At 40.7% G+C, this 23,914-nt stretch overlaps 1 protein-coding gene across 7 annotated transcripts in view; it reads left to right on the top strand.

Moving 5' to 3' along the window:
* Positions 1 to 22,236, top strand: part of SPOP (speckle type BTB/POZ protein) — an 89,268-nt gene extending 67,032 nt beyond the window's left edge. For all 7 annotated transcript variants that reach the window (XM_069064392.1, XM_069064387.1, XM_069064391.1 and 4 more), the window contains 5 exons: positions 5,924 to 6,101; positions 12,972 to 13,027; positions 14,010 to 14,132; positions 17,986 to 18,128; positions 20,772 to 22,236. In XM_069064392.1, coding sequence (XP_068920493.1) covers positions 5,924 to 6,101; positions 12,972 to 13,027; positions 14,010 to 14,132; positions 17,986 to 18,128; positions 20,772 to 20,916 — 645 coding nt within the window. In that variant the 3' untranslated portion in view covers positions 20,917 to 22,236. The remainder of the gene's footprint in view (positions 1 to 5,923; positions 6,102 to 12,971; positions 13,028 to 14,009; positions 14,133 to 17,985; positions 18,129 to 20,771) is intronic.
* The last annotated feature ends 1,678 nt before the right edge of the window (positions 22,237 to 23,914 follow it).

The following is a 23,914-nucleotide window of genomic DNA, read 5'->3' as shown; positions in this document are numbered from 1 at the left end:
CTACTTCCTCCTCCTTTCATTGCTGGGGCAGAGAGGAGACTCAGTCCAGTGAGGGGAGGTGTCTAACTGTGGAGAATGTGGACATTGCTCTGTATCTGATGATTTTGGAAATTTGAATTCTATGTAGGTCCAACTGGTCACAAATGACAGTCAGCCAGAAGGAGGAAGTGGGGGAACAATCAGGTAGTTCAGTGTGAGGTTAGGTGCTATTTTAAAAAACAGAAACCAGGCTCAAGCTTTCAATTGTGTGGTTTACACAATCTAATCCAAAGAAACTATGCGAAGAACAGTCTTCACCTATCTTGAAGCTTTTTATTTCAAAAGTGACTAGAAAAGCTTAATTCCTACTGGAAATGAAAGCAAGCCACTGAAGCCTTTTATTTTCTGAAGGAAGAAAGACAATCCTCAGTGTCAGCTACAATTTTTTATTGGCATTTTAGACATTGCCACAGCCTTTATTGCAACATTCTAGAATTTCACAATGGAATAGCAACAATTTCTCTCCCCATCCATAGGTTCAGCCTCTTCCCATTTTTTCCTAAGCCCATTCCAGCTGCTTCAGCCTGCTTTGTGTTGACAGTCTTCATTTGGAAGCCAGTTTGCCTAGGTCCTCACGTGGCTGCCTATTTTTCCGCTGTTGAAGTCCATGGCTGTTCTCCAATCCTCTTTGCCCTCACTTTTCCATATGAGATTCCCTCAGGAGGAGAAGCCTTGTGGTTAAGTTTAGCTTTGCCTTGCTAACTTGGGAGGGAGGCGAGATTACACTTTGGGAGTTGGAAGATGTTGAGCTGGGAAGCGTCTGCTGGATTCTGCTGACACTATCAGTTTCTTCCCATTCAAACCAGGTGTGCCATATGTTCCCCTCACACTTCTTAGTTGGCCACAGGTGCAGAGCTCTGTTTCTTGCTTTTGGGCTTGTGCCCGGTGAGATTTGTTTCCTGTTCCAAAGCCCTCTATGGACTTTTTAACATTCATCATTGCAAGACGGTTGCATAGGGTGTGTGTGTGTGTGTGTGTGTGTGTGTGTGTGTGTGTGTGTGTGTGTGTGTGTGTGTGTGTGTGTCTGTGTGCATGCATGCATGCATGCTTGTGTCTGTGTCTGTGTATTTTTAAAAAATCTGTAGCTTATCTTACCTGTATAACGAGGAGAGGTTGACTAGTTGACCTTTAAGGTCCCTTCTGATTCTGAATCCTTTGATCCAAGTTTGTAACACTTTTTCATGGTGTATTCATCCTTGGGTTTAACTTCCAACTCCCTGATCATTGCTGTTTCCTTCCTTACATGGAATTTTTATTTACATATATATAGAGTTTATTCATAGTCGTATTTAATTTCTATTTGGTAGCCCTTGATGGATGTAATACTCATACAACTTTACGCTGAATACTTATGGTTCCATTGCCAGTTTACCGCTTTGTTCCTATCTCTGGTTTACAGACTACTGGTTTATCATGGTATCAGTTGTATTCATGGTGACTTTGTCACATCTAGAATCCACCCGAGAAATCTCAAGGTGAAAGACTGAGAAAACTGATTACTTTTGTAATTACATTTTGAGATATTTGTAGTGGTGTTATTAATGAATGTTTAGATAAATCATAAAATCTTAAGGCATGGGATCAGTCTTTGCATATGAATGTATAGTACAGAATCCACTTTTGGTGATTAAAAAAAAAAATCATTCCTTCTGTGTGAGGGAATGCAGTGACCCTGAGTATACCCTACCCTCATATAACTTGACCTAGTCCATTCATATGGCATTCTTTTCTTTTCTTTTTTCTTTTTGGAGGGGGAAGGCAGGGCAATTGGGGTTAAATGACTTGCCCAAGGTCAGTAGGCTAATAAGTGTTAAGTGTCTGAGGTCGGATTAGAACTCTGTCCTCCTGACTCCAGGGCTGGTACTCTATTCACTGCGCCACCTAGCCGCCCCATGTGCATATAGCATTGTAAGGATCACTCTTGACCCTTAGAACCTTGAGAGTTAAGTTCCTCTTGTTTTATGGGCAAGAAGACTGATGTCTGGAGAAGTCAGTTTGCTGAACATTACACCAAAAATCAAGTGTAGTGGATCTGTGATTAGAACTCTCAGCCTCCTACTTTTTTCATTTGTTAGTCAACTGAATTTCATTTAAAACAAGGTTTCATTCCTAAGGGAATGGAGGTTGTACTCTCTTTGAGTTTAAAGACAAAGTTAATAGTAATTGATTTTGGGAGAATGAGGAAGGGAAATAAGGACCTTCCATTTGCATTTTTTATATTAAAATTTATTATTTTTTTGTTTGTTTTCATTACATCTACATTTCCCATAATGAAGGCTAAAAAAGAGGAAAAGGAGGGAAAAAAAGTTGAGCAAAACTAAAAAAAAACATAAAACTTTATGTTTAGTGTTTCAGATTCATAGTTCTATCAATGCTGCAAAGAAGCCAGGGACAGTGCCTTCTTATAACTCTTGTTTGGAGGGGAGCTTGGTTGTTATCATTTCATAGCTTTTGATTGTTTTGTTGCTTCTGTTCTTTCCATTTCCATTGTTATAGTCATGAATATTGGCTTCCTGGTTCTATTTCATTTTTTAAATCAGTTCTAGTAGGTTCCTTCTTCCTCACCCCACCAAAGCTTCTCTTTATTAATTGTATCATTGTTTCTTACTTGACAATAATATTCCATGCCACTCATTATAGTCTCATAACTATTCTCCCAGTCAGTTTTCCTTCATTTTGAACCTTAAAACACAGAGGGAAGAACATGGCTTGAATCCTGAATATTTTTGCTTGTTTTGTCTCTCCTAAAATGAGCTTCATAATTTTGAAAACAAGTAACTCTTAGCAGTGAAGATACATATTACTTACTGGGTTTGTGTCTTTGAAATAGGATGTTTTAGTACCCACTTTGCAGTGTTATGATTAAGGTTGAGGTGACCATCATTCGATTTCCAGGGGTTTTTAAACTCTTTAAAAAATTCCTTCTGTCATCATACATAACATATTCTTTCTTAGCCCAGGATTATTCTGGCCAAATTTGAAATAAGTGCGTTAGCACATTTTTATTTTCTCTAGATTGTATTTAAAATACACAGATGTTTTTGTTTTGGTTTTTTGAGAGGGGCAGGCAAGGCAATTGGGGTTAAGTGACTTTCCCAAGGTCACACAACTAGTAAGTGTCAAGTGTCTGAAACTGGATTTGAACTCAGGTCCTCCTGACTCCAGGGTCAGTACTCTAGCTGCCCTTAAACACACAGATTTGTTAAACAAAATTTAGCTTTCCTGTTTAACTATAACTATAATTCAAGAGAAAGATTTTTCAATTTTGTAGCTCTATACGCTCTTTAATGAAAACTGATTTTGTTTAGAAAGAGGAATGTATTTTTTAAAAAAGAAATTCTTGCAACTTTAAATTTAGGTTTCCATAGCCTGAGTGATATGTTTTCATACAGCCATTTATAAAAAAAGAAATGTCACATTTGTGTCAGGTTTGCAGCTACAATTCTGAATGAATCTATATAATCAGTTTTATGGACATTGGAAAAAAATCTTTGCTTTACCCCCTAATTTGCCCTTTTTAAGTATCATTTGTAAAATTAAAAATTCTTTCTAAAATTAAAAGTTTAGATGCTCAAGACTCATTGTTAAGTATCATTTAAAATTTATTTTTATTTACATGTATTTAGTGATGGTAAAAGGTACCAGATCTGAGGGCCCTGGTGGTTGTAGCCTTCAAGATATCTATAGATCAAATCTAGTCTAGGTGGCAAAATTACTTACCAATTTTGATTATGTGTGTGTGAAATACAGTGGTGACTTCCCCAGTTCATTCCACTCAATGTATTAAATGCTATCGAGTGTTAATGACTGTGAGTTGCTCTCAACCTAGTTTAATTTAAATTGATAATCCAGTACCAGATCTCCAGTCTCTTTGTCCTCAGTCACATAAAGCCTCTACCTTTCCTTATGTAGAAGTTTGGTTTAATTTATTTTTTCAACCCATTCCTTGGTCATCTGTGTTTTGGTGCTATAACTGGAAACAGACAATGTGTTTGGCATTTAATGTCAAAGGACAAGAGCTGTTACCATGATTATGCACAGGTCAAGAGGGAAGTCTCCATGGGGTGGATTTAACTATGCCCCTGGCTATCAAAATATTGCTATAATCTTTTCTGTTTAATGTGCTGCTAAGCACATCCATAATTTATCAGCTTGGCTGCCTCGCTGCCCAAGACCATAATGGCTAGTTTAAAACAAATGAATAAATTTCCAGACATGACAGTAAATATCCCTTTCCTTCACAGAAGAGACTAAGGGTGAATTGGATGAAGTATTAATTTTACCTCTGGGTTTACAGCAGCCTCCAGTGGATGACTTAAATCTTGATTTTAAAAAGCAAGTTGGGTATCAGGGTGTCCCTGAGCTATCTTACTTGTCTAGCTGTATCAAAAAGAAAAAAAGTGGGGAACTAGAAATTATACCTCAAATTCTTTTTTCACCTAAACAGGGATGACTGTAAGTGGTTTCATCTTACAGATTTTCTCATCTCTTTAAATGGTGATGATTGCACTTATTACCTAATGGTATAGGAAGCAAAATTGGAGGCTGGCTGTCAACAAAGAATATACCTGTAAAGCCTTAGTGTCTATAGTCAGTTGATTAGCCAGTCAGCTGGAATTTATGTACCATTTATTATGTGTCAGGTATGTGGCTAAGTGCTAGGGAGGCATACAAAGGCAAAAGATAGTCCCTGCTCTCAAGGAGCTCTTACTCTTTTTGGGGAGACAGCATACAGACCCTTTTGTACACACAAGTACACACAAGGATGAAAAAATCAACAGAACAAAGTCACTAGCATTAAAGAGAAGGAAAAGCTTCTTGTAGAAGATGGGACCATAGGGGGACTAACTTGCATTTAAGCAATCAGTGAGGTGATCCTATTTCTTTTGTATTCTAACAAATTTACCCAAATTTCTTTGACTCACCTTGGAGAAAATACCCTTGCCTTATTATCTGTGTCCAGTTAGTTTAGTTGTTTAAAGCATGCTGTTAATTACAGAGGCCATGGTCCTGATCTTGATTTTACTATGAGCTAGTTACTTTCATATTATTCTGGTCAGCCATCTTGCACGGGTGTACCATTTGGTCCCATGGGGTACTAGGCAAAAGAGTGATAATGGTTCAGCATAATACATTACCTTACCTTTAATGGAAAAAACAGCTTCAAAGCACTTGCCCTATAGATTATGAGTCTGTAATGTCAGCTTCATATATAGAAAATGGCACATTTTATTTTCCTTCTTCTGTACCCTGAATTAAGAGGATATCTTTGGGGCAGTGTGCTTTTAGGTTAAGAAATTAGGCTAAACTCTGATAAGGCATCTGATTCAAGCAGTAGTCTTTGTAGGAGCTCTTGGTGCCTGACCTTTTGCTCAAGGTAGGATATCGTGAGTGCTGTTTTTTTCTGTCACATCTGGGCAGTATGAACAATTCAGGTTGGGAAACAGGGAAGACACTGTCCCAAGAGAGGAAAAAGAAGAGTTAAATTTGTTTTTGAAATTATTCAATTTATGGGGTGGCTAGGTGGCGCAGTGAATAGAGCACTGACCCTGGAGTTAGGACGACCTGAGTTCAAATGCAGCTTCAGATGCTTAACACTTTCTAGCTGTGTGGCCATGGGCAAATCACTTAACCCCAATTGCCCTGCCTTACCCCCCTCCAAAAATCAAAAAAAAAAAAGGAAAAGGAGAAAAGAAATTATTTAGATTGAAAAAGGTGAGGTAAGGCTGATTTTAGAAGAATACAGCTAGTCCATATTATCTAATTGCAGTTCAGGGCGGGGAGGGGAGGAAAGTAATTGGCAAGACCTTCATATTTCCCATTTCTCCAAAAAGAAAACTGTCTGATGGAAAAAGCTTTGATGTACATTTCCTACCTTTCACAGGTGAGTGTGGTGCAAGATTCAGTCAACATTTCTGGCCAGAATACCATGAATATGGTGAAAGTCCCTGAGTGCCGGTTGGCAGATGAATTGGGAGGACTCTGGGAAAATTCCCGCTTCACAGATTGCTGCTTATGTGTTGCTGGCCAAGAATTCCAAGCTCACAAAGCTATCTTAGCAGGTTGGTATTGATTCCAGGGGTGAGCTTTAGTTACAAGGTAAGATCTTGAGAGTTGTCAGGTAACCTTCCAACTTTTGGAATTCACTTCAAGAAGCATTTATTTTTTTTAGATTTAAATGCTTTATTAACTGCTGATTTACATCATTCGTTTCCGCCAGATTTTGAGTTACAAATTTTCTCCCCGTTTTCCCCCCACCCATCCCCCCAAAACAGCAGTCCCACAGGATATCCCCACCTCCAATCTGCTCTCTCCCATATTTTCTCCCATACACGTTTCAACTTTTCCAGTGGATCTCTATGCCTCAGTGCCTGTATATCTTTTTTCTTAATTACATGTAAGATGGTATTAATAATAGTATATATATATATATATATGTATATACACTCACATATATATTTGAATATTTAATTTAAACTTTCAATTCCAGATTCATTCCCTTCCCCCCCCTGCCACCCACCCCCACTGGGGGGACAAGCAGTTCAGTATAGGTTGTACATGTGTGGCTAATGCAAAACAATAACATAGTAGATGTGTTGTAAAAGACTGACTATATTTCCCTCCCTCCTATCCCACCTCACACTTGTTCTATTCTCTACTTTGATCCTGTCCCTTTTCAAAAGTGGGTGCTTCCAACTTCCCTCCCCGCCAGCCTGCCCTCCCTTCCATCATCCCCCCTTACATCCCCTTCCCCCCCTATCCTCCTGGAGGGTGAAATCCCCTATTTAGTGTGTATTTCCCTCCCTTCTCAAGCCAGATTCAATAGGAATAAGGTTGACCTATTCCCTTTTGCCTTCCTATTCTTCCCCTCCATTGTAACCATTTTCCCTTGCCTCTTCTGTGTGAGATAGTTTGCCCCACTCTGTCTCTCCCCATCTCCTCTCATTATATTCCTCTCACCTCTTAATTTCACCTTTTAAGTATCATCCCTTCCTGTTAAATTGGTCCTGTGCCCTCTATCTATGTATACCTGTAAACATATATACACACATTCACATATGTATTCATATGCCCGAATACCCTCATATAAAGACATATATATATATTTCTAATCCCTTCAACTACTGAGAAAAGTTTCATAGGTTACAATTATTGTTTTTCCATGTAGGAATGTTAATAGTTCAACTTTGGCCAGGTGGCTCAGCGAGCAAGAGCACCGGCTCCAGTGCCGGGACCACCCGGATCAAATCCGGGCCCAGACACCCAGCACCACACCCAGAAACAACAACCGGCCATGCAACCCCGAACAAGCCACTCAACCCCGATTGCTTAAAAAAAAAAAATAGTTCAACTTTGATAAGTTCCTTATGATTTCTTTTCCCTGTTTACCTTTTCATGCTACTCTTGCTTCTTGTATCTGAATGTCAAATTTTCTATTCAACTCTGTTTTTTTCAGCAAGAATGCTTGAAAGTCCTGTATTCCACTGAATGACCATATTTTCCCCTGAAACATGATACTCAGTTTTGCTGGGTAGGTGACTCTTGGTTTTAATCCCAGCTCCCTTGACCTCCGGAATATCACATTCCAGGCCCTTCGATCCCTCAGTGTAGAAGCTGCCAGATCCTGGGTTATCCTGATTGTGTTTCCACAGTATTCAAATTGTTTCTTCCTGGCTGCTTGTAATATTCTCTCCTTAATCTGGGAATTCCGGAACCTGGCTATAATATTCCTAGGAGTTTTCTTTTTGGGATCTTTTTCAGGAGGTGATCAGTGGATTCTTTCAACCTCTATTTTGCCCTCTTGTTCTAAAACATCAGGGCAGTTTTCTTTGAGAACTTCCTGGAGGATGCTTTCCAGGCTCTTACTTTGGTCATGGCTCTCAGGCAGTCCAATAATTTTTAAATGATCTCTCCTGGATCTATTTTCCAGGTCAGTGGTTTTTCCCATGAGATATTTCACATTGCCTTCTATTCTTTCATTTGTTTGGATCTGTTTAACAGCATCTTGATTTCTCATAAAGTCATTAGCTTCCATTTGCTCCAATCTAATTCTGAAGCAATGATTCTCCTCAGTGAGCTTTTGAGATTCTTTTTCCATCTGGCAAATTCGACTTTTTAAGGCATTCTTCTCCTCATTGCCTTTTTGAGCCTCCTTTGCCATTTGAGTCAGTCTGTTTTTTAAGGTATTATTTTCTTCAGTCAGGCTGTTGACTCTCATTTCATAATTTTCTTGCATTGTTCTCATTTGTCTTCCTAATTTTTCTTCCACTTCTCTTATCTGCTTCTTAAGGTCCTCTATGGCCTGTAACCAGCTTGTATTTTCCTTTGAAGCTTTTGGTGCAGGAGTACTGACTTCACTGTTTTCCTCCTGTTCCATGCCTTGCTCCTTCTTATCCCCAAAATAGGAGTGTAATGTTGGAATCTTCTGTCTGCTTTGTTTCCTTTGCCTGCTCATTTTGCCACTCAATGATTTGACTTTTGGGCTTTTTGCCACAGTAGGACTCTGCCATGAGACAGGGGAGTTTTCGTCCCAAACGCTGGGGTTTTCTCAGCTGCCGGAGGTATTAGATGGGTGCCCTCTCTGAGGTCTCCACATGCTCTGGCAAGCTGGACACACACCCCAGGACCTCCACCCTAGACTGCAATCCAGATCCAAGCAGGTTAAAGCAAGAGCGATTACCCCTCAGACTGGTGCTTGGTCCCCCTACACTCTGTAGGCCAGGAGCTGAAGCCGCCACGTGGCGCTGGCAGGCTGTGCTGGCGTCTCAGCGGTTTCTCGCTCTGGGGGTAAAAGCCACGTACTCTCACTTCCTGGGTCCCAAAGTCCAGACTGCACTGGCCTCTCACCTTGTCCTTCGCATCTATGTATTGATAAATCTGGAAACGGCCACAGCTGCTGCTGATCTGGAGTCCCTCTGGCTGGTGGCTGGTCAGGCCCGCCCTGGGGCTAAAGCCTCGGCGTGGGGCTGGGCTCGGCTCCCAGAGCGCTGTGCTGGCCGATTCCTGCCAGCCTGCTGGGCTGTCCTCAGCGGGAGGTTAGCTTCTCTGTGTCATTTTGTGGGTTCTGCAGCTCCAAAGTTTGTTTAGAGTCCCCTTTTTACATGGATTGGGGAGGGTGGAAGCCGGAGCCGCGGGAAGGTCGTGCTTCTACTCCGCCATCTTGGCTCCGCCCCCGAAGAAGCATTTATTTAATGTCTGCTGTGTACAAGTAACTGTGCTAAGCCCTAAGGGTAATATAGAGATGAAAAAGTTTAGTGCTGATAAGGGGGTGAGGTGGTGGTAGTGGGGAAAACAAGCCATAGACAAAGTAGAGTGGGAAGATGGAGGAATGTGCAAATACAGTACTTCAAGAATTCACAGTAGGGTGACTAGGTGGTGCAGTGAATAGAGCACCAGCCCAGGAGTCAGAAGGACCTGAGTTCAGATCCGGCCTCAGACACTTTTAGCACTTACTAGCTGTGTGATCTTGGGCAAGTCACTTAACCCAAATTTCTTGGCCTTCCCCCCTCCAAAAAAGCAAAAAAAAAAATTCACAGGAAAGGAGGTCCTATTTTTGATGGCTGGAAGCAAGGCAGGGTGATCAGAAAAGCCTTGACATGTGAGCTGAGCCTTGGAAGCAAAAGTAGGTACCGTGTTTCCCCGATAATAAGACCTATCCCGAAAATAAGCCCTCCCCTTGCTGTGTAAGATTCCTCTAAAACAAGCCCTCCCCCGAAAATAAGCCCTATTGAGATTGCTACTGTAGTGAAGGTGATCCCCTGCGTTACACGCTACATTATGGTACCCTCTGTATGCACCGTTCCCCCCCCCCCAGGTGAAACGCATGCCGCGCTCCGAGCTGCATCCAATCAGAGCTGCAGCAGTGAGCGCGTCATCCTGTTCTTCCCCAGTGATTTGCTTATTGAATAAAGGTACATTTTTTTGTTCACATTTACCTGTTTATTAAAATTGCTGTCAATGTTCATTAAAATAAGCCCTCTCCTGAAAATAAGCCCTCTGGTGTTTTTCTGTCCAAAAAAATTAATAAGACAGTGTCTTATTATCGGGGAAACACGGTAGCAGTACAACATGCCAGGCAAAGGAGGACAGCAAACAGTGTGAGGAAAGGCCCAGAGGAAGCATGCACTTACTTGGGAAAGGGCAAGTAGATGAATTTGTACCATTTACTTTATGACCTTGTGCAAGTCCCTGAATAGCTGTGAGGCCCTCATTTTTCTCATCTTAATACAACATGGTTGAACCTGGATAGTTGTTTAGGTTTATTCTAACTCTGATATGCTATGAATCTCTGGTCTTTAAAAAATACACACACACACACACACACACACACACACACACACACACACGCACACAGTATTTATTTGTGTGTTTGTTTTTAGGAACATTTATCATCTTTCCCACCCTTTGCTATATTGAACAATTTAAAAACCCACATAGTCCAGCAAAACAAATTCCTACACTGGTCATGTCTAAAAATATAGGTCTCATTCTGGATTTTAAGTCCATTAACCTCTCTGGCAGGAGGATGGTGGTTAGCTTGATTTATCTTTAGTCTTCTGGACTTGTTTATGATTATATTAATCAGAGTTCTAAAGTCTTTCAAAGTTGGTTTTCTCTGTATTGGCATTGTGTGAATGGTTTTCCTGGTTCTGCATACTTCACCGTGCATCAGATCAGACAGATCTTCTCAGTTTCCTCTAAAACTGCCCTTTTCATCATTTCTTATGGCAGTATAAATTCCTTTACTGTCATATCCTACAGCTGGTTTAGCCATTCCCCAATAAATGGACACACTCACACACGCTCACACCCTTAGTTTCCAGTTTGTGGCTACTACAAAGATTGCTGCTCTAAATATTTTTGTGCATATGGTTCCTTTCCCTTTTTCTTTGATCACCTTGGAGTATGGATGAGTCTAGTATTAGTAACTTTTTGCCCTGGTTTCAATTTGCTTTCCAGAATGGCTGGACCGATTTATTAATCTAGGATTCCCCTCTATAAAACAGACTATAAGCTACTGAAGGTGTTTGAGCAAAGCTGTGACCTCATCAGACTTGCAGATTGCAGAACTTTAATTATGACCAACGTTTACCAGATGGATTGAGCAGGGAGGGAATTGAATCATTCCTTTTAGGAGTTTGTTGCAGTAATCCAGGCAAGAGGTAGTTAAAATCTATATGAAGGGGTGGCCAGGTGGCTCAGCAAGTAAGAGCACTGGCTCCAGTGTCAGGATTACCTGGGATCAAATCCGGGCTCTGATACTTAGCACCACACCCAGAAATAACTGGCTGTGTAACCTTAAGCAATTTATTTAACCCCGATTGCTTTAAAAAAAAAAAATCTGTATGAAAAGGTTACAATGGGATTGGGGAGAAAGGGGCTAATTAGAATGAGATTAAAGGGGTAGTAAACTAGAATTGGAGTAGATAGGATGTAAGGGAGAAGGAGGAATCAAAGATGGCTTTAGTTTGAGGAATCTATGACCAAATATATTTTTACCCCATGGGTCACCCTCTGCCTCTTGGATTGCTTAACTTCCTTCAGAGATCAACTTGGGTACCACTAGGAGAGGAAGCCTTTCCTGATTCCTCTCATTGTTAGTGTCTCTCTCTTCTGAAAGTATCTTAAATTTACTTCTCTGTTATATTTTTTCTACCGGAAAATGGAAATTTTTTGATGGCAGAGTGACACACTCTTTGTTTTGTCTTTGTATACTTGGCACTTAGTCCATTCCAGTGCCTCATACTCTTAATAAAATGCTTGTTGAATTGAATTTAATTGTTACCATGGCTAAGTAGCTCACTCACTCTAAAGATGACCAATAGTTCCTTCTATAGTGCTGACAATGCCAGAAATTCCACTTCTTTATTTCTTTATTCCTCTGCCTGAACCAGACTCCTGCTTTCTTCAATGTAGATGAAGAGAATGGTTTTTAGGTCTTTCGGAGATTCCAGAAGTACATTGGAGTAGGGGCAGATTTAATATCAAAACATTTTAAAAGTTTTTCAGAACTAGAGTGCTTTTCTCACAGTAGAGTTTAATAAAATGTTTCATTTTGAATTTTTTTGTAAAAACATAAAGCAGTATACTGATACCAGATCAGTTAGTTAGTTATTTGAATCTACTATAATGGATTCTTAAGCTAGTGTCCATGAACTTTTTAAAAAAAATTTTTTTTAAAGCAATCGGGGTTAAGTAATTTGCTCAAGGTTACACGGCCAGTTATTTCTGGGTGTGGTGCTGAGTATCTGAGCCCGGATTTGATCCAGGTCATCCCGACGCTGGAGCCGGTGCTCTTACTCGCTGTGCTACCTGGCTGCCCCGTCCATGAGCTTTTTAAAAATTACATCCTGATAAATGTACTTCAGTATAATTGGTTTCCTTTATAATCTTATGTATTTTATGCATTTAACAAAATTTTTCTGTGAAGACATCCATAGCCTGTTAAAGGAGTCTAGGACACACAAAAATTCTAGACTATAAGCCTCTTGAGTGCAGAGACTTTATGTATGTAAGTTTTGTATCTTCCTAGGGCCTACCTAGCACTATATCTTGTACACAATAGAAACTTTGTTTATTAAACTTTTAATTTTTGTAATTATAGCAAGAGATTGTTAACAGAATCATAACATTATAGAAGATCATCTACTCCATTCCCATCATTTTATGGCAGAAACAGGTTCAGAGAGATCAAATGAGTTGTCCCAAATCACAAGTTTATTGGAACCCAGGTCTTTTGTATTACATTGTACCCACCCCATCTTTCTACAAGTCAGCTTTGGTCATGTTTGGGGCAGACACTGCTAGTAACTGAGTCCCTTTTCTTTGGCCGTAACAGAGGAAGCAGATTACTTGTTTTATCATCCCTGGATAGGACAGAGCATCTCAGTGGTTTTAAGTTAACTCTGTGTTTCTATTCTGTTTCACTATAGCCCGTTCTCCTGTTTTCAGCGCCATGTTTGAGCATGAGATGGAAGAGAGCAAAAAGGTATGTGCCTGATGAAATGTGAAAGCATCTCTTTAGGCAGGTTTCTAAATCTCAGTTCACCTGCTATCAACCAGTTTTCAATTATCCTTGCCTATAGAGGGGAACTGTTGTGTGGATGATATAAAATGATAGACAATCCAGGGTCTATTAATATGTGATTTAGAAATGCAAGAGATTTACCTTCCTGATTCTGTTTCAGTTACCTTAGTATAAAAATACCTCCAGACTTCACCTTCCATGTGTTATTATGGTGTGAGGTGACCCATTGTTTTCCAAGACTGTTCCACTGTAGCACAAGGTCCTATGAAACTGGGAAGGCTTAGCATATGTGCCCAGGAATAGACTCTGTGCCTGTCTAAGTATCAGCCAAGCTAACTTCAGAGAGGCTCTTCTTCTGGGAAGTTGGACAGAGCCAAGTTATTTTTGGCCATAGCTACTGGGGAAATTGTGATCTGCCTTGGTGGAGAGAAGGAATTAAATCACAGATTCCTAAAGCATTGAAATATATTAAAATTTTTAAAATTTCCATACATAGTAATTTGAGATCTGTCCCTTCTTAGAGGTTATCTGGGAACCACTTTACAAATTGTTTTGCTGTTCATTATGTTTCTGAGAGTATTAAGGGATACATGTAGGGAAGAAGGGACATTAGATTCAAATAAGACAATACATTTTTCCTAACCCATTATAATACTTCTACTAAGTATTTTAATATTGCAAATCTCCCTTGGAACTTTTTTTGTTGTTGTTGTCTTGCTTTTTGGAGGGCAATTGGGGTTAAGTGATTTGCCCAAGGTAACACAGCTAGTTTTTTTTGTGTTAAGTGTCTGAGGCCGGATTTGAACTCAGGTCCTCCTGACTTCAGGGCCGGTGCTCTATTCACTGCACCACCTAGCCGCCCCATCTCCCTTGGAACTTAAAATTAATAATAAAAGTAGCTGATGAATTGTTCTTTTGAAATCTTTCTGTGTTTGGGGTGTAGAATCGGGTGGAAATCAATGATGTGGAGCCAGAAGTTTTTAAGGAAATGATGTGCTTCATTTACACTGGCAAGGCCCCCAACCTGGACAAAATGGCTGATGATCTTCTGGCAGCTGCAGACAAGGTGAGGCCAGCATCTTGGAGGCCTGTGGTGTGCTCCAGTTTCCTGGCAGGCCTCTGTTTTGCACTGTCAGGAGGAAACATGAGTTTGATGACCCCTACCTTTCCTGCTCTCCCTCCATTCCCAAACTGAGCCTTGTAGTCTTAATGTAATGAGCCAATCACCTGCTGTGAAATTTAACTATCTAGGAAAAACCTCAGAAGGGGGAGGGAGAGATGGAGAATGATCTTTTTCAGATTGTTTCTTTTTTTTTCTTTTTAAAGCAATTGGGGTTAAGTAACTTGCCCAAGGTTACACGGCCAGTTATTTCTGGGTGTGGTGCTAAGTATCTGAGCCCAGATTTGATCCCCAGGTCATCCCGACACTGGAGCCAGTGCTCTTACTCACTGTGCTACCTGGCCACCCCTTTCAGATTGTTTCTTAGTTGGTGTTTTAGTATTTTCTTAAATGGTCAATTGAAATATTTGCCAAATAATCCAGAGCATCTGAGCACACTAAAGCATGCTCCTTGAACCTCTCCCACAATATCACCTAGTAGTTCATGAAAGCAGGATTCCAGGAGGAACGACTGGTGAGGAAACAAAGATTGGCTCTTTACTTGTTATTTGGTGTTTGCTGTCTTGAAAATAATTCTGTTTATGGAGGAATTTAAGGGAAGTGTTCTGGGAGGATTCATGTAATTGAAGTATAAACCTTGTTGGTCAAGAAAGGCGATTTTCTGTTCAAAGCATCTTCTCTTCCTGCTCTGATGCTGCAGAACTCATCAGAGGGAAAAGATGGCTCCAGCCTAAGGGCTCAGAGCCTTCCTAGGATCTGCTCATCGTCATGGTCTCCCTCCACCTCCTTTTGCATCTCCTGAGGATGGAGGAGAGCACTCTGTGACTTCTGTTTACAGGTGGAGATTTTATTTTTCTCATTCAGATGTGTTTGTTAACTTTGTTTAATTGAATTGGGGGCCTTCTTATGGTGTGGGAACATTGTTTATAAAAGGTAATTTAATGCTGATATCAGAGTTGGTTTGATAAGACTGAAGGTATTTTCCTCTCTTTAAGTCCTTTACAAATACATAAACTATACATAATGAGAGATTTGTGACTTTGTGACTTCATGTACAATCCTTCTTCTGTTCTTCCTGTGTATCTGAAATGTTTGATGTTTGTCAGGTACAAAGCAATGAGAAAATTTTCATTTTAATTAAGAAAAGTCTTTTGAAGGGAATAAGGCAGTGTAGGTTCCTTGTTATTCTTCCTCCTTGAGGACACCTGCTTTCCAAAAAATCATAGAATCATAAAATGTTAGAGCTGGAAGGGACTTCCCAGGCCATCTAGTCCACCTCCTTCATTTTACAGATGAAGAAACTGAGGGCTCAGAATGCGGGGATGTGATAAACTCAAGGTTATACAATGACCTTAGCAGAGCTAAGACTACAAATCTCCCGAGTCCAAAATCATTGCTTTTTCCACTCTACCAAGAGATGGTGATGATTAGCAACCAGTAACTGTTTATTAGGCTTTGGTTGGTTTGAAAGTCCTGAAAATATGGGAGTCTAGGTGGCACAGTGAGTAAATCGCCAGCCCCAGGGTCAGGAGGACCCGAGTTCGGTTCCGGCCTCAGACGCTTAGCACCCACACAAAAAAACTAGCCATGTAACCTTAGGCAAGTTACTTAACCCCAATTGCCCTTCAAAAGGCAAAAAGAAAGAAAGAAAGAAGGAAGGTCGGTTCTGAAGATATACAACAGAGATGTAAAAGTAAAAAGCAGACTGTGTTTAAAATGTATTTGAGTTTATATCCCCTTTTCAATTTTTCTGCTGGGATTATTGTCATCCAATGGATATTTGTCCACTAGAAACTAAGACTGTACTTTCACACCTGGGTACTTTGCAGTCCTTGGATAATTTTTCCCAAAATTTCATGAGACAAGTTGACACTAATCCCAGTTAACAGATAAAAATACTGATTCGCAAAGCACTTAACTCACTTGTCCAGTATTTTGCAGCATGCCACTGGTACAGCCAAGATTAGAACTCTGTGCCCCTGGGTTTTTCTTTGGTTACTTAGCCAGGGAACCATGTTGCCTTTGACCTATTGCAGCTCCCTAGGGGAACAGCTTCTACAGCTATTCCCAGGCAGGATGTTGTCAGCACATGTTCACTGGTATTAAAAAAATCCGTTAAAGTCATTGAATCCCAGCCTCCCCTTTCATTCATGAAAGAGAAGCTGACAAAGGGTAGAATTTTCAGATTCTAGTCAGAATGTCCCAACTTTTTGGGTCTTGCCCCAGCATATTACTTTTAAATTTCCTTGTGAATTTAAAGAAAGCAGAAAAAGAAATCATTCATGGAAGGACCTAAATCATCTAGTGTTTGCCCAAGAGGCTAAACCAGCTTCTTCAGAGCTTTCCAGTCCCCTGAGAACATGTGTAATTAGACCAAAAACAAAGCACATCACGTCTACCAGGCCCAGGAGACACAATTTCAATCTCTTGGGTAAGTACCGCTATTAGGCAGGTTTTTCAGAAGCGTAATTAAGAAAAAAAAAAACTCTCCCTCCCTCCCCCGACGGGACCAAAATGGCTACTTTTGTCTAATTATGCAGTTGGGATCAGAGCTATTCGTAGTACAGGTCCTTATAATACATGTATGGAGGAAGAAGGGGAATGTGACTCTCAGCCGTAAAGAGCCCACCCCAAGCTATCTCAGCTTTGAACTGCAGAAATTCATCCTGTTTTCTTAATCTGGTGTCATTCTTCTTTTACTAAAAGTGTTTTCCCAGTTGCACAAATGCAGAGACTGAGGGAGCACCAAAACCAATAAACTCTTCTTCTTCTTTTTGCTCCTGGATATCAGAGTGCCCAGCAGATTTGCCCTCCTCATCCAGAATTCATAAAAATACAATTGGCCTCTTTATTGCCTGAAGGGATGTTGCCCCTTAGAATTCTGAAGCTCCAAAGACAGGTCCTGTAAGGAACCTCTGCATGCCCCTATAGCACAACAGCCCACCAGGGAATGCTGTTGAATTACATTTATATTGTGTTGGCTTATTTCTTTCTCACAAAGTCCCAAAGTCAAGACATAGTTTCACATTAGGAACTAAACAGCACTGTTGCATCGAAGCCATCCAGATAAATTGTGTATGTTGTGCCCAGCCACAACCCAGCTTCCCACAACCAGGAATATTAAGACTTTTTACTTAGACAGTAGGGAGTTGAGAAACCAGGACTGGGGAGGGGGGTGGCACTCTTCTGCTTTGTACTGTGTGAATCTTAACTGTAACAGAATGGGATGCCATTTAAGCCTTTCTAGTCAAAAGAAGGCCTTGAATGAAATCACTAATAGCAGCAGTTCTGGTAAAAAGTCACCATGGGATTCTTTTTCCCATTTGGATAACAAGTTGGACTAATGACAGTACTCAGGCAAGAAAGAGAATAAAGCCATATTTCATCTCACTCTGGTTCCAAAACAATATGTAACAGAAATTTTAAAGTGAAACTGCTTTTGAACTGTGTAAATAACAATACAATATACTACTTTGGGGGTAGATGAGACTAGGATACATTTTGGGGAAGAGACTTCTATGAATTTCCAAATAAGAATCTTTGTGTGCCTTATACTTAAAATCCTTTCGGATGCCCTCATTTAAAACTTAAATAATTGACCCTCAGAATGTGCCAGTCTGGTATGAGTAAAGGAACCACTGTTTTTTTTGTGGTCTATCAGTGTGTGCAACTCTATCCCTATGTCTAATGGAGTCTGAGGTCTGTCTGGGGGAGGTTGTACTGCCAAGAAAAGCAACTTAAGGATCATTCTGCCCACAGCTATTACTGCCCTGACCATGGTGGTGTTTGTGTCTCACAGTATGCCCTGGAGCGTTTAAAGGTCATGTGTGAAGATGCGCTTTGCAGCAGCCTGTCCGTAGAGAACGCAGCAGAGATTCTCATCCTGGCTGACCTGCACAGTGCAGATCAGCTGAAAACACAGGCAGTGGATTTCATCAACTAGTGAGTTGGCATTTTCAAGGTCTTTTTTGGGCAGTGGGGAGAGGGGGGTTGATGAGGGAAAACTCTTTCAGTGCTGGTGACTTCATTAACCCTTCAGGTAGCAGGTAGGGATTTGTTTGTATATTTTAGACATTTCTTTATCTGGCAGTCTGGAAAATAGTTTTGCTTTTGTGGGTATGATCTTTCTGGTGAGTTTTTAATTAATTTTAAAAGGGAACTATATTAACTTATTTGTAGCTTACTGAATTGAAAGTACATTGTATCCTCAGAAAATAGTTCTTTTGCTTTCTTACTTTACTTGGCATCCAGTCCAGTAAAAGTTGATTGTGAAGATCTTCTGAGATCAGAAATGTCTATTATGAGTTAATGAGATTTATCTACCAGTGTGTTATGAAATGGGGAAAAAGAAGTTTGGGCTTATAAGGAGATTAGGCTCTTTAATTGGAAACAGTTCCACCAGATCTGTTCTCTTATCCTGAGTGAAAAAATTATCTGACCATGAAATAATCTTAGTTAGCAGTGGCCATCAGGATCAGGTACATGAATTGTGCCAGAAGAATGTCAGTTTTCTTTGAGCAGCAGTATGTCTTCTTGCTCTTGGGTGGGGGTATCTCAAGAGAAAACTCAGGAGACAGTTCATCCCAGAGAATGGACAGAGACAAGAAGCAGAAGGTGTAGAGCTTCAGGACTCTGGAGGATGGCAGACCTGAGACACATTGCTAGAGGAGCCAGTGAAAACCAGGGTATTCATGGCCAGATCAATTTTTCACCTAGGATAAAAGAACAAATGTGTTAGAGTTTTTAAAATACCATTTCATATTCTGACAAAAGTGACTTAGCTACATTAGTAGATAAACTTTGTTAACTTGTAACCTTTCTGGTCTCAGGATCTTAACAATTAGCCTTTTTTGGACCAAATATGTTGCGGGTTGTGGGGGTGGGAGAAGTGGTTCCATAAACTAAACTTCTTAATGAGTCTCCTAGAGATATGGGTGGTCAGCATCTAGTACTGGGAATCCTCAAAGAGAAGTATATTTCTGTGGTAATCCATGAGATTTTTTAAAAAAAATCATTGGCAGGAGTAGAAATCTGGATTTTGACTGCATAGAGGATTGTAAAGTATAACAACCAGTGAGCATTTATTAAGTGCCAATCACTGTGCTAGGGAGTGGGGATAAAAAGACACAAATAAAACAATTCCTGCCCATTAAGAAACATTTTTTATGCATGTACATAAAGAAGTATGTGTAAAAAAGATAGATACAAAATAAATGCTAAGTAATGGGAGGAGTGAGAAAGGGGTACTAGAAGCTGAGTCAGTCAAAGCTTCTTGAAGAAGGTGGTGTTTGAGCTAAAAGTGATTGTAAAAAAAGGAAGAAGTGAGGAGAAAGTGAATTCTAGACACTGAAAAGACATGGACAATGGAGATGAGCAATCACAAGTGAGGAAATAGCAAGAAGGCTAAATTTGGTTGGACTATAGTCCAAGGAAGTAATGTATAATGGGCAGGAAAGGTATACAGTCTGGGTTGTGAAAAGATTTAAATGCCAGACTGGATTTCATATTTGATCCTGGAAGCAGTTGAGAGCTCCCTCCTGGATTTTATTGAGTGGGGAAGTGACATGGTTAGGCCTGCACTGTAGGTCTTCCTACAGTAACTGGTAAAAGTCATATTGGAGGGTTGATTGAAGTGTAAAGAACCTTGAGTCTGGAAGAACAATTAAAGACTCCATTTCAGTAGTCCATATGACTGGTAGTTAGGATGTCAACTAGGATAGTAGCTATATGAGGAGAGAGAAGGGATCAGATGGGAGGGGTATTGTGGGAGTAGAAATGGCAAGTTCTGGCAACTGAATAGACTCAGAATGGTGTGAGAGAAAGAGTGAAAGAAGGAGGTTGATCCCTTTAAACAGAAATAGGGAAGTTCAGAAGAAGAGGGGTGAGTTTTGAAGCCAGAGATAATGAGTTGTGTTTTTTGATGTGTTGAGTTTAAGATATCTTTGAAACATCCACTTTGAAATGCCCAGTAGGCAGTGGGTGATTCAGAACTGGAGCTTAGGAGAAACACTGGAGCTGGAGATTGGGGAGTTATCTTAGTAAAGATGATTGAACCCATGGCAATAAATGACATCACCAAGTGAAAGAATGTAGAGAAAAGAGAAAATAGGACTCTAGCTTTGAGTACACCATCAGTTCAAGGGAAAATATGGGTGAAGATTTTGGCAAAAGAGACTGAGAAGAAATGGTCAGTTGGATAGGAAGAGACTCAAGAGGGAAAAGTCTCACAGAAATCTAGGTACAAGAAAGTATTCAGGAGGAGAGATAGTTAACATTGCCCAATGCTACAAGTCAGGAAGTCTGAGGACTGAACAAAAAGCTATCAGACTTGACCTTTGAGGTTACTGGTAACTTTGAATGGTCTTATTCTCCTTGTCCAGAGACCTGAATTTTGAGAAGTGAGCAAAATGTAGTGAGCACAACTATGAAATGCTGTTGCCATGTCTTCACATTACCCGTTATATGTGAGACTTGGTGAATGTTTTTGTTTCTGACATGTTTAAAAATTAGGCTAGAGGTAGATAATGTGCTCTGTAATTTGCTTGCCTTCTCTCTTCACCATTAACTACTCTGTCTTTCTTTTAGTCATGCTTCAGATGTCATGGAGACCTCTGGATGGAAGTCCATGGTGGTTTCACACCCCCATTTGGTGGCTGAGGCATACCGCTCCCTGGCTTCAGCACAGTGCCCTTTCTTGGGGCCCCCACGAAAGCGCCTGAAGCAGTCCTAAGGCCTCTGCTTGTTGCAGGACCCAATTTTTTTTCCCAGAAGCAGCAGCGCATTTGCTGTTCTTGACCACTACATAGAGACAGCTCAGTCTGTGGAGCTTTCACTCTATTATGGGGGAAAAGACTGTTTCATGACACCCTGACTTTTCAAAACAGCACCAAGTAACTTGAGGGGACATGGGGGAGGGGAGGGCCTGGGGCTCGGGGCAGTTCATCCTAACGAAAACCCTGTTGCTGCATTGTCTGTGTGTTCCCTTCAGCTTGGACAAGTCGATCCTCCAGGGATTTGGTTTAGGTGCTGACATCCCACGAAGATATCCAGAAGTGGTACTAGGGTAAAACCCATCTCTGCATCTGACAGCACAGAACAGATCAAATCGTCAGGTGCCTGTAGTAAAAAAACAAACACAAAAGGACGCTTAGTTTTTAAGAGAAGGGGAAAGAAAAAAGGAAGAGGAGAAAAGAATTTTTGATGGAATTTCTCAAAAGACTGTTTCTGGAGGATTCCAGTAGTATTTATGTTGAGAGAAAGAAACTTTTGTCCTTTCAGCTGTGCTAAAACTGGGACGTTTACAAAAACGCCTTACTATCGTACAGCGAGCAGAAGAGCAGTTCTCTTTTGTTATTAGCACTTATATGTTGTTTGCAAAAAAAAAAAAAAATGGAAAACACCCTTTATCATTCTGTGGGGAAGAAAGATCCATGAAGGTGAGAGGCGGAGAGGAGGCCCTCTGGTCTGGGAGCCAAGAACTCGACGTGGCGCCCTTTGCAAAGAGTCTATTAGTTTTGAAGAACTGGGGGAAAAAAGCAATCCTTCATCCCTATCTTGTACTTTCTTGACAAGAACTGTGGTTTTCTGTTTTTAGATAATTGTGGAAAATGTTTTTTGGCATTTTTCTCTCATTTTATTTCTCCCTCCTCCTTCTCCCCAGTCCCCTTTTTTAAAAAGGGTGGGGAAAAAAAACTAACACATTGTTAGTTGTTCACTAACACTGCGTGGGGAAAAAATAAACACTGAAAACACAGTGTTAATTGTTCACTAACACTGCGTGGAATAAAACACTAAAAACATTAATACGCAGTGTTGTTCACTAACACTGCGTGGAAACCCCCCCCCCCCGCTAAAAACACTAATATGCCGTGTTAGTTGTTTACTAATACTGCATGAAAAATTCCTGGTCCTGAAATGCTCAGTTCTTTGTACCTGACTTGCCGCCTGCATAGGAGCCAGTCCTGTTCTTTTCCTTTCCTGCCTCCTGTGGGGAGAACTTCCAAATGGTCATTTTTTTCTTTTTGAAAATATAAATAATTACTATTTTGTACTGTGTGGTATCCCTGCTTTTCCTTTTTTTTTTTTCTTCCCACTTCCTTGGCCTCCTTTCTGTATCAGAGACTCCTGTGTAAGGGACTTTCCAGGTCTGGTTGGCTCCCTAAAACTACAGCTGGCCAATGCTACTCTTCCAGGTGTTCTGTTGAAAAATAGTGATTCTGATCTCAGTGTCTGAGCAGCACAGACTCAATGTCTTTTCATGGAAAATAGGATGACCATTTTGAGCTGCCGGCCTCTGCCAGCAACCTGCCCTTGCACCTCACTGCTGCCCTTTCACTTCTCTTTAGGGTGAATATTAGGTAATTACTCCTCAGGGTTGCCAGGATTGGAGCCTAGTCATAGAAATGAGAGTAAGAAAGCCTGTCCCTTCTGAAAGACCTAAGAGCTGTGTCCACTCTCCCCCCAGATTACAGAACTACAGAAATGACAGACCTCACCTAGTAACAAAACAGGGAACAATTGAGAGATTGTAATCACAGAATCTCTAAACCAGTGGACTTGGTGCTGTGACATGCTGTGCCTGAACTGAGGGTGGGTTGGTGCCTTTTCCATTGTTGATCCTGCTCCAGCTATAAAAAGAACTAGCACCCTTGTCATTATGCTTCTAGGGGACATGCTCTCAGAAGAGCTCTGCCGCCACAGCACTTCTGGGCATCTGTGATGCCCCATTCACAGCAGTGCCCCAGATGGGCTTAAGAAATGCATTTGCTAAGGGGCGGCCAGGTGGCTCAGCGAGTAAGAGCACCGGCTCCAATGTCAGGATGACCTGGGGATCAAATCCAGGCTCAGATACTTAGCACCACACCCAGAAATAACTGGCTGTGTAACCTTGAGCAAGTTACTTAACCCCGATTGCTTAAAAAAAAAAAAAAGAAATTCATTTGCTGTCACCTGGCTAATAGAGCTGGGGTTTTTGAGCTTGGGTCAAGGCTTAACCTCATTCATTTAATTCAGTTTATTGTAGAGTCTAACCTAAAAGTTGGAGTGGGCATTTTAATCTCTCCCACAACATAGAGAAGGAAAGTCCTGAATAGACATTCTATTATCAGTATAACCAAGGGCAAGATTTGGAATCTGCTAATCTCCTACCACACACTATCAGAACTAAAGTCTGATCTCATTCTGTTAACAATACCTTTGTAAAGGAATAGACTATAAGTTCTCTGACTTGTAATTTCATGTCTACCCAACTTTTGAAGTTGATACACAGGACAAGCCAGCAAGGTAGCTGGCATTTATCCACACTATCTCTTACATAGTTAATAATAATGAATTTGTATTGTACTGTAAGGTTTTTAAAGTCCTTTCATGTGCATTTTCTCATTTGATCCTCCCAAAGGGTCAGGAGAGTAGGGATTGTTATCCCAGGTTTTAAAGATAAGGAATGGGAATAATTTGCCCAAGGTCCCACATCTACTAAGTGGCAAAGGCAGCACTTTCCAGTGCTCCAAGACAAAATAATTAACCCAAGAAAACTTCATTCTTGGTGGGAAAGAGAGGGGAGTTTTTTCCACTGAGAGGTGGGGGTAAGCAAGAATGATTCTATGTTGTGATACTTTAGTTGGTTCCTAGTGAACAAACCGTATTTAGAATTTGATTTCTTATTCCTTCACTGGACAAACTGGAGATTTGGGCAAGTAAACAGGAATTTGTGTCACTTCTTGAAGGCT

This window comes from Petaurus breviceps, unplaced genomic scaffold, assembly GCF_028583685.1.
Source record: "Petaurus breviceps papuanus isolate PSGF00001 unplaced genomic scaffold, PetGlider_PUasm1.0 90630, whole genome shotgun sequence".
Taxonomy (NCBI): domain Eukaryota; kingdom Metazoa; phylum Chordata; class Mammalia; order Diprotodontia; family Petauridae; genus Petaurus; species Petaurus breviceps.
This window is presented reverse-complemented; position numbering and strand designations above follow the sequence as displayed.